This window comes from Gossypium hirsutum, chromosome A12 (genome assembly GCF_007990345.1).
Source record: "Gossypium hirsutum isolate 1008001.06 chromosome A12, Gossypium_hirsutum_v2.1, whole genome shotgun sequence".
Classification (NCBI taxonomy): Eukaryota; Viridiplantae; Streptophyta; class Magnoliopsida; order Malvales; family Malvaceae; genus Gossypium; species Gossypium hirsutum.
In genome coordinates, this window is record NC_053435.1 from 26,229,266 (window position 1) to 26,239,748 (window position 10,483).

The window sequence follows — 10,483 nt, forward strand, 5'->3', positions numbered from 1 at the left end:
TATAGTATAAAGGAGCACTTGGCCCAGTGGCTAAGCACGCTAGGAAGGCATGGGAGGTGCCAGGGTTCAAGGCACGGCGTGCGCAAATGGTTTTTTTTTACAACCAAGAATTTTCGCAAGTAGGCCTTATAAATATTTTGAGAAGAAAGGTGACACAAAAGAGGCACGTGGTCAAGTGGCGAGGAGGCGTTAAGAGTGTGCATGTGGTTAGGGGTTCGAGTCTGGTGAGTAGCATATTTTGTTTTAAACGAATCGGGACTGCAGCATATAAGTCTTAAGATTAATTGTGAGCAGATTATATCAATGTAGTGGCAGGCCTGTCGAGAGGTTATGGGTTCGATTCCAAAGGAAGGAGAATTATTTATAGCAGGCGAAATTTCATTTTTATTTCGCAAGTAACTAAGGCTTCAGCGGGTAAAGGTTAACATTAATTGTGACCCTATATTAGCAAACAAAGAACCAATTATTGTAACAATTTAATACCCGTTCACAAGAAGAACAAGAAAACCCAGAAAGGAAGTAAAATAATTAAAATAAATTGATGATTGAAAAGAAAATTTAGGGTGTGAAAGAAATTTACCTATGAAGACCGCCTTCATTGACCGAATCACAATATATTTTCATCCATTGCATGAACTCCAATTATCAAGCGGCCTGCCTTTCACCAGCTTGCTCACTTCGATATGCTAAAATCCCCAAAGTCAAAATTCAAAACAACCAAAGCAAAAAAGAAAAGAGAGAGAGAGAGAGAGAACATATCGACAAGATTGAAATTAAAACCTTGGTGATTTTGAGTTTGCTAAAGAAGTCTCGTGGATCATATCGTATTCATTTTTGGCGTCGAAGTTGACTCTATGCATCGGCACCATCCCCGGGTGAACCGCATCCATTAGTTGGCAATGAACCGCCACGCCGGACCAGAAATACATATTCATAGAACAAAATAAAAACCTCTTCGACTTTGAAGAGATTGAGATGGAGAGTGGAGTTGATCCAAGCAAGAAATTCAGATCCATCATTCCAATGTTCGTTGCCATTTGCTTTCTTTTTCTTCTTCTCAAAATCAAGCCTCTTTCTAACGACTATTTTATGTTTGAAAGGTTTTTAAAATGAGGAGCGGGATCTCTTTCATTTCAATAACCGCGGGCTAGTTTTTAGTCGGCTTAGACAAGGACCGGAGAAACCGCTCTTTTATGAGTGGGTCCCGCTCAAGCCTAAACTTATTGCAGCTGGTTAAAATTATTTTTTAGGCTAAACTGCATTTATAGTCTCTTTTGTTTACTTTAAATTACATTTTAGTCATTTATGTTTAAAATATTACGTTTTAATCACTTATGTTATCGTATTGTAACATTTTAGTCACTGAGCTATTAATTGTCGCTAAGTGTAACGGTAAGTTGACGTGGCACGTTAAATCATAATTTTAAACAAAAATTTTAGGGTAAATTATACAATAGATCCCGATATTTTTTCATTTTGAGTAATTTACTTTTTTTATGTTCTTTAATTTTTTTCTTTATTTTCCATTATTTAATAAGTTTTCACTTTTAAAAGTTTTTGTTTGTTATTGTAACACGATTTTTTAGTCTTGCTTATGCATGTAGTCTTGCTTATGCAAGTGATTTTAGGGATAGTTTTGTCACCTCCTTTATAGTTTGGTAGATGCTTTATTCTTTTGCAGATTTTTGCTCACCGCTTTGGACCATTCGAGGCTGGTTTCCTTATCGTATTAAGTGCTTGCAATCACTTTAAATATGTCGTACTTGTATTGTGACAAAGCTAATTGTCAACGTGTTATAATGTTCTATTTATGTTGAGACTAAAGCCCTTGTTATGTTGTGGAGCTTGTCTTTCATCATCTACTCTGAATGTTTGCTATTTTTTTCTTAAATTGTACGGTCCTATTCATTAAATGAATTAATAAAATTTCCTTTCAAAAAAATATTTATTTAATATAAAAAATTTCAACTTTAAAGCTCTAAGGTTATGTTTTAAAAATTGATAATTTCATATATGACAAATAACAAAATTTATCGTAGTGTTAGCTATAGTAGTCACTACTGTTGAAATTTTGATAGTCACTTCAAAACATTTACCTCAATATTTAACACATACAATTGTTTGATTAAAATTTTTATAAAAAATGAAAAGCTTTTGATAAATTCAATGACGGAATTTGTGCCACTTAACTCATAATATCAAGCATTTGTTATAGCGAATATAACTATATTTATATACAAATTTTATATATTTTGTGAATGTACATATTATGTCTATTGATTAAATATTAATTTCATGCTTTGACTTAATGGTAAGATTCTTAGCTTATATACACTATATGTGTTTTTTCATCTAAATTTTATTTTGGTTTAAATTATTCCATGTGTGCACTATATCTAAACTATTTTAGTTTATATGTTTTAATTACTAATTTGATTGTATTTGAAAAAATTAAATTTTATGTGGTAATTATTCAGATTTATATTATTTATGTTTGTAACTTGTAATTTAAAAAAGTTCATCCAACGCACGATACCATGCATTTTCAGCTAAACCTAAACTTTGAAGCAAAAGTATAAACAAAAAAAGAAAAGGAGAAAATAAAAGAAAACCTGTAAGTCAATCATTACATACAATTTTTACTAGCAAGGTAGTCTGAATGTTCTCAAATGGGTTTATCAGTATCCATAATAGTGGGAAGAAGATGGGATTTTGTCAAGAATTTGTAAGGCTTCTTTCATGGTGGGTCTCTTTTGTGGGATTGGAGATGCACAATGGTACCCTAACTTGAAACAAGCCAGCAATGCATCCTCTTTGCCTTCTAAATCCCCACGAATAGCCGCATCAGCCATCCTCAATGCCTTGTTCTGGTCCTCAACCACCACCCCATTTCCCTGCCCCAGCTCATCCACAATTATAACTTTCCCGGTTAGAAGCTCAAGCAAAATCACCCCAAATGCATATACGTCCCACTTGGGGTTGGGCTTGAGGCTCCGAAGTGACTCCGGGGCATGGTACGGCGATACACCAAATGAACTCGGGCTTGGACTTGGACTGGGGCTAGGTCCCACTACATCTTGGAGGCTATCCCTTGATGCTGTCGACCTCTTGCTACCAAAATTTACGGCTGACATTCCCACTTTAGAGCTTGTATCACCTGTTACTAGCCTTTCTAGACCGAAATCTCCAATCTTGGGTTCCATGTTAGAGTCTAAGAGGATATTGCTGGGCTTCAAATTGGCGTGCACATGTTTCTTCTCGTGGAGATATGCTAGCCCACGGGCCACACCTTTAGCAATTTTTAGCCGAGCCTCCCAGGGAAGATGACAAGGTGAAGAGCCAACTTTTCCTGAAACAGAAAAGCCAATACTTAACAAATGTAAACGCATGAAGATGGGTCCTTTTCATATTCAATCGATGTTTGACTTTCTCATGCATTAAACGACAACCTTTTAGTTAAACCTACTCCACCGCCATGACTTCACTTCTTCAGCGTTGACAGGAGCATATCACATACATAACTTTTATATATTTAACCTTGAAAATGTGAAAATTTGAAAAGGTAAAAAGGACTCACTGTAACGAGCGTTGGCGAGGCTGCCATTTGGTACAAAATCGTAGATAATAAGCTTTTCATCAACTCCCCAATAAAACCCACGAATCCTGACCAGATTGGGGTGCTCCAGTTTAGAAATGATTCGAACCTGGGTCTCGAAATCCCTGAACCGATCCGCACTGTTCTCACCAATCCGTCGAACCGCCAAGGAGGTCCCATCTTCAAGCACCGCCTTGTACAGTATGTTAGACCCGGTGGCACCTAATATGTATGCCGACGCTTTAAGTAACGTATCCAGGTCAAGTTTCTTTTCCCAATCGACGGTCACCAACGTCCCTTTCTTGTCATCTTCTTGCCCTTGCCCCCGTTGATCATCATCATCTTCTTCCTCTTCAGTACTGTCGGATTCTTCTTCGTACTTTCCTCTCTTTATTAAACATGCCCATATCGCAAACACTTTTGATTCTGACGATGGGGATGCTGTATTAGCTTCTTGCTTCAGTGTGGTCTCCAGTACTCTGTTTTTTCTCTTTATTTTATAGACGAAAAGGAATACCATAATTACTAATCCAACTCCAGCTATATCACCGACTATAATTCCCACTATTGTTCCTGGTTTAAGCTTGTTTCGCCGGGATGTTTTAGCTCCGGGATCCGTTTTCTTGGGGATGGCGGCCATTGCTGGAGGATAAGTTGGTGAAGGACTTGGACAATCACGCTCTGTTGCTTCGCCACATAGATGAGGATTCCCCGAAAAAGATTTGGAATCTTGGTTCTTGAAAACGACAGAATCCGGAACTTCTCCTGTAAGATTGTTGAAGGAAAGATCAATGGTAGCGTTACTGGGGATTTTCTCGGCGAATTCTGGTGGAATTTTCCCGGAAAGTCTGTTGTAAGAAAAATTCAAGTAGTTGAGGTTGCTGCCTCCGAAGTCTGGTGGCAAGGAACCCTCAACAAGATTGGAAGAGAGATCTAAAACTTGAACAGATTGGAAGCCACTTGGGAGATTCCCTGAAAAGTAATTGTTCTTCAGAGAAACAACAGTTAGATTCTGGATAGTAGTAAGAGTTGCAGGTAAAGCCCCCGTCAATCCATTATCGGAAAGGTTAAGGAATTGAAGGTTTTGCAGAGTTCCAATGGTTTCTGGTATTCCACCGGAGATCAAATTGTTTGACAAATCAAGAACCCGAATCTGGGTTGAATTGAATAAGGAAACAAGGAGAGACCCATTGAGAGAATTATTGGAAAGATCAAGATTCTGAAGGTGTTGAAGTAAGCCCAGATCGGATGGAATTGAACCAAGAAGCTGAGAATTGGGAAGAGACAAGCCTGTAACTCGAAGGTCGCCTTTAATGGAGTTGCTTACTGCTCCACAAGTTACTCCATTCCAAGAACAAGGCGTCTGGTCGGCGGAGTTCCAGCTTTGTAATACGTTTAGAGGATCACTAAGAATCAAATACCTGAAAGACAGCAAGAGAATCCCATCTGTGTTTAACCCCAAAGCTTGAACCACAAGAAACTCAACCACAGCAAGAATTCTCCACCAAAAATGGAGTTTAAGACTGGAGGAGGAACTCATGATTTGTCAAACTGATCACACATTTCTTGTGTGAAAGTAGACAGAAAGAGAGAAGGGAGGAAGGAGACGAGAGAGATAGGAACTAACTGAGATTTATCATTTATGTTAATGAAGTTACAAAGAGGCCATGTGATGAAAGTTAGCTAAAAATATATATACACAGCTCAATAAAAACAAACTTGTCTCATATAGCCAAAAATGTTCTGGATTGGCAGCTATCTGCATATATATATATATGTGTAAAATATATGGTTTTTTAAGGTTTGATCGAAATGATAATTTGCTGATGATCTCACAGTTGGTTTTAGAAATAAATAAATCAAGTAAAGCTATTACAAGATGAGAACTATAGAATAGCATCTTTGCTACAAGACATCCATGACAAGATGAAAAGAATATTTATTAGTAGAAAATTAATATGGTTTAAGGGTGAATATTGTGTACTTTTTATGAAAAAATTAATTTGTAGATTGTACCAAATATCTCTAGGTAAATATGTTAAAATTTATTTAACAGAAATTATTAATGTAAACTTAGAATGATTAATAAGAATAGAATACTTGAATTATCATGTCTATAAAAGTAAACTGCGAAGGTGGGATTCTTTAAAAAAAAAAAAGAAGAAGGGGGTTACAAAGACAAGAGAATGAGCATATATTCCTCAAATCTCGATCGGTCATACATCAATAATTTTATATGTTTCGTCAAATTTAGATGATTGTGTGTAGGAAACATACTGTGTACATTTCCTATCAAAATCAACTTGGAGTGTGGTAGGGGAAATTAAACAGAGGCAGGGAAAGAAAATTTGGGAGGGAAAATGAATAAAAAAACATTGATGTAGGGGCAACATAATTGTGAAGAGGTCCCTAACATCATCCTCCAGAGCGTCATTAATGGTTCTATTAGAATTTTAGGTCTTCATTCATTGCTTCACCCTTTTCAAAAATTTGACCATCTGCCATTGTCCTTAAATAAAATCATACATTTACATCTCCTATAGCCTATATATCCTTAAAACATGAAAATTCCTCCCTCAGGAAAGTGATTTCAACAGGGCCCCCAACCGTGAGCGACCAACACTCGGTTCAGTGCTTTCAAGAAAACGATGAAGCTCCAAATTTAAAACTATTCTGGAAAAAAAAAACATTTTTCGACCTATAATCAATCAGGTATGATGCCTGTCCAAATAGTCCTGGTTTTGGCAGCATACAAGTTGATCAGGCTGTGCATAGCTAATTTCTTCTGAACATTTTGTAAGATTCCAGCTATGGGTCCTAGATTTCCCCTTTTTTTAATTTATTGGCAGATTTTGAGTTTGAAGACAATGGGGGAAAGCCTTTGGATTCTTCTTCGTCTCTCAGCAAATGCCCACTCCATCTTTGCAGAATCTTAAGATCTCAACTTGTAATTTTGTTCACACCTGGGGTTTGATTTATTTCATCTTCTTTTTAATTGTTTGTGGCAGCTTTACCTACGTTGTTATAATATAATTAAGGCTATTAAAAAACACTGGAGAATACATAAAATATTTTTTCTGCCTGCCTTGTTTGGTGTGCTTCATTAACTTGAAATTCCATGAATAAATTTATAATTATCTCTCAAATTATGTAAATTAATTATTTTAAAAAAAATTAAAGTAATTTAATTTATATCAAGTTAAAAAGTAAACAAGAGTAATTAATCATAATATTAATACTTTTTGGTTAACTGTACATATTTTTTATTGATGTAAATAAATTTAATTCTAAAAATTTACTCATTCTATTAATTTTTTCTTTATTTAATAAATTTAGCTTAAAATATTTACATATTCTACCAACATATACATAAAATATAAATCAAAATTATCACAAATTAATAAAAATATTAACGTCGTGATTAATTATCTTTAATTAATCATTTATTACTTCAATTTTTTGAAACGGACCAATAACTAAATATAAAAAATTGTGAGAGATTAGAAAAGTGTTTTTACCAAATTTATTATACATATAATCAATGTATCTTCTTTTAGTACCCATAACTAACTCTTTAGGAGATTTATTCATACTCTCTTAACAATATTATCTCTAATATTTTAATTTATGTTTTTTTTAAAAAAAGTACAATATATATTATAGATTTATCGGTTATTATAGGTATAATATTATAATAAAGAAAATGGATGGAAAAGGTCTAAAGAGGCTTTAATGGCAAAAAAGAGATTGGCCCATGGCTGGGTTATTATTTTATTTCGAGGACGAAAATAAACTTTTGAAAAGTTGAAAGTGGATCCACCACCAGATTTTGACAGCTTGCATGGTAACTAACATCAGCTACAGGATTAACATTTTGCAGTAATTGGGATCATGTCTCCTACTCCTACACTATCACTTCCATCTTGTCCCTGTTTATGAAAGTTCCCAGCAAATTTTATCACGTACATTACTCAACAAACACAGTAAAACTGTAATCGTTGATATTGAAATTCAAACTCTATCTATACTTGTTTGATATTTCTTTGTAAAAATAATTCAAGATGTGGCTGTTCAGTCAGCAGATTCAAAGAATCCACGAAACACCTACACACTCAAATATTCTTTTGGCTTAATTATTTTTGATTTCATGGTCATGCCAGAGTACAACAAACCAAGAAGTTATTGCCATTGTCCCCATATTAAAAGCTTTCCGACGAGAAATATGCAATCCAACCATTACTTGCTACTGTAAGTGCGGGTCATGCCAACCCCTACCTTTCTTATCTTCTCGCACTTTCATTACAATTTTGGAACTACCGAAAAAAGGAAGAACAAACAAACAAACAAAAATACATTTGTTTGACAGCCTACCTCTATCTAATTATAAATTTACTTGGATTCATAATCTACCAAAAATTAAAAAAAAATTAAATTGAAATATGTTATCAATTCTTACTCCTTTTTTTTGTTATAGATTTCAAATTTAGTTCTCTTGCTTTTATTTTAAAGAATTTAGTTATTTTATTTTTCGAATTTAAAAATACAAGTTTAATTGTTAAAATTGTTAAAATATTTCTCTTAAATTCATATTTACTTCAACGTTATTCTTTTGTAACATGGTTGCTAAATGAGTTTTTTTTATTGTAAATGGTCACACCAATGAATCTAATAGAAGAATTTTATCAGTGCTAACAATTTGATCTAAAATTTGAAATTTGAAAAATCGAGGGATTAAATTCCTAAAAACAAAAGTAGAGAGTTAAATTCCAAATGTATAAAGGGTACATGGACTTGGAGCATATTTTAAGCTTTACAAAAACTAGAAATTATTAATGCAAAACTTTAGTGAGGAAAATCTCGAACACACGAATGGAGCACTAACAATAACTCGAATAGAAAAACGAAGCAATAGGACAAGACTCTAAGGCGTGTATCAAGACACTATCTTTAAGGTTCTATTCGCCCTTACATATACTTAGTGTGCAAATGAGTTTCAAGCAAATGAACCTCGATGATACAATGAAACCCGGTGACTATTTATGTTTTGCACTGACGAAAAAACCCCACTAAGCACTAAGTAGAATATAACAAAAAAAATCAATTTTTTATAAAGAATTATGCGGTAATTCTTTATTGAACAATCTAAGAATAGTAGAAGATGGAGGAAGGACAACAAGAGCTTTTGAGAATTTTTGGTATGTTTTCCAAATGAAATCTCACTCCTATTTATAGGAATTCTATGTTTCTTCATATATACATAACTTTCAATAGGTATATTTTTTTGAATAATCACATAATTATTCAATTAATATCTCTCAAATAAACATAACTTTTCAAGTAATATTACTTGAATAGTTATAAATCTTTGTAAAAAAATCAAGTGATATAACTCTTGATCAATAACCAAAAGATATAACTTTTGATTAATTACACCCTTTCATTTATAGTTATTGGAACGCTATAAATATTTGAAAATGTTCCAACAATCTCCTCTCATTTTCAAAACATTTTACATTTTGATAGTCTTCGAAATCAATTTGCATAAATGAAGGTGTCTTACGATTGAACTTTTGCTTAGTTAAAACATGTAACACCCCTATACCCGGTTCGATCCAAGGTACCTGATATAGGAATATTACATTTGGTGCCAAAGTGATTTTGGCTAATCACTAATATATTTGAACATTTAAAAAAAATAAGTTTTCATAACTTATATTTTTGTCCTTACTACTTGGAACACACTTGATCTTCCTAAGTACATGCCATTCTATTCAATTTTGAAACATACCCTCTTGGCACTTAGAGATGTGATGAGATAGATGCTCACAACCTTAATTACAACTCTTCAAAATTACTGTACCTAATCTGTGCACGGAAAACAAAACCGTACGCTGAGTAAAAACTCAGTGGTATTTCTACAATTCGAATAATTAAAGATAAGAAATTTCAAATATACAATTGAAATATAAACACAAATTAATATTTAATTTTTACAACAACCATATCATATTTCATTTATTTCACAAATATCTCAATTCTCATACTTGCTATATAAATAGCTTTTCACAATTCATTTCATACTTCATTATACAATTGCATTATCCATTCCATAATCATTTCTTGAATATCTAACTCATATTGTAACACCCCGAACCCGAGACCGTCACCGGAGTCGAACACGAGGTGTTAACCGACTTTAAAAAAAATTTCCCAGACACTGCCAATCTGCGTACTAGTCGCTTTAAAAATCATATCTTGAGTTCAGAAACTCGGAATCCAGGTCCGTAAATTTTCCCTGAAACTAGACTCATATGCCCATCTAAAACTTTTTTTCTATAGTTTTTGGTTGGGCCAATTAGTACAGTTTATTAGTCAAAGTCTCCCATATTACAGGGATCGACTACACTGACCTTTGTGCATTACGACTTGGATATCTCCCTGTACAGGGCTTCAATACTGATGCCGTTTGTTTCTATAGAAACTAGACTCAGAGAGGAATCTATAAATATATGGCTTGACTCCTAATTGTCTCTGGTTAATTTGTAATGAATTTCCAAAGTCGGAACAGGAAATCCAGAAACCGTTCTGGCCCTGTCTCACAAGAACCTGAATATCTCTTAACATACTGTCCGTATGATTGTTTCGTTACTTTCCTATGAAAATAGATTCATCAAGGTTCGTTTACATAATTTATTCACTATTTAATTCCATTCCTACTATTTTTAGTGATTTTCCAAATCTACATCACTGCTGCTGTCAGCATCTGCCTTTAAGGTAGACTTTACCTATTTCATAGTTTCCATGATTCAACTAGCCCTTTTTGCATAAATAGCACAATTTATGATAGTGATTACCCATTCCCATGGCCAATCCTTGTCAAGCATATCC

The 10,483-nt window shown here is 34.0% G+C and overlaps 1 protein-coding gene and 1 pseudogene across 1 annotated transcript; both read right to left on the minus strand.

Annotated features, from left to right (window-relative positions):
- The window catches only part of LOC121211351 (microtubule-associated protein RP/EB family member 1C-like), a 90,001-nt pseudogene extending 88,843 nt beyond the window's left edge, over positions 1-1,158 (minus strand).
- A 1,443-nt stretch (positions 1,159-2,601) lies between these two features.
- On the minus strand, positions 2,602-5,492 carry LOC107926480 (probable LRR receptor-like serine/threonine-protein kinase At4g37250). Its single transcript, XM_016857330.2, has 2 exons — positions 3,578-5,492; positions 2,602-3,349 (listed from the first exon to the last, which is right to left on the minus strand). The coding sequence occupies exons 1-2, from the start codon at positions 5,133-5,135 to the stop codon at positions 2,679-2,681; spliced, it is 2,229 nt and encodes a 742-aa protein (XP_016712819.1). The 5' UTR covers positions 5,136-5,492; the 3' UTR covers positions 2,602-2,678.
- Positions 5,493-10,483: the final 4,991 nt, after the last annotated feature.

Coding starts and splice junctions, on each gene's coding strand:
- LOC107926480 (XM_016857330.2), bottom strand. CDS start 5,135: ATGAGTTCCTCCTCCAGTCTTAAACTCCATTTTTGGTGGAGAATTCTT. Junction 3,350..3,577: donor CCTCGCCAACGCTCGTTACA/GTGAGTCCTTTT, acceptor TTTCTGTTTCAG/GAAAAGTTGGCTCTTCACCT.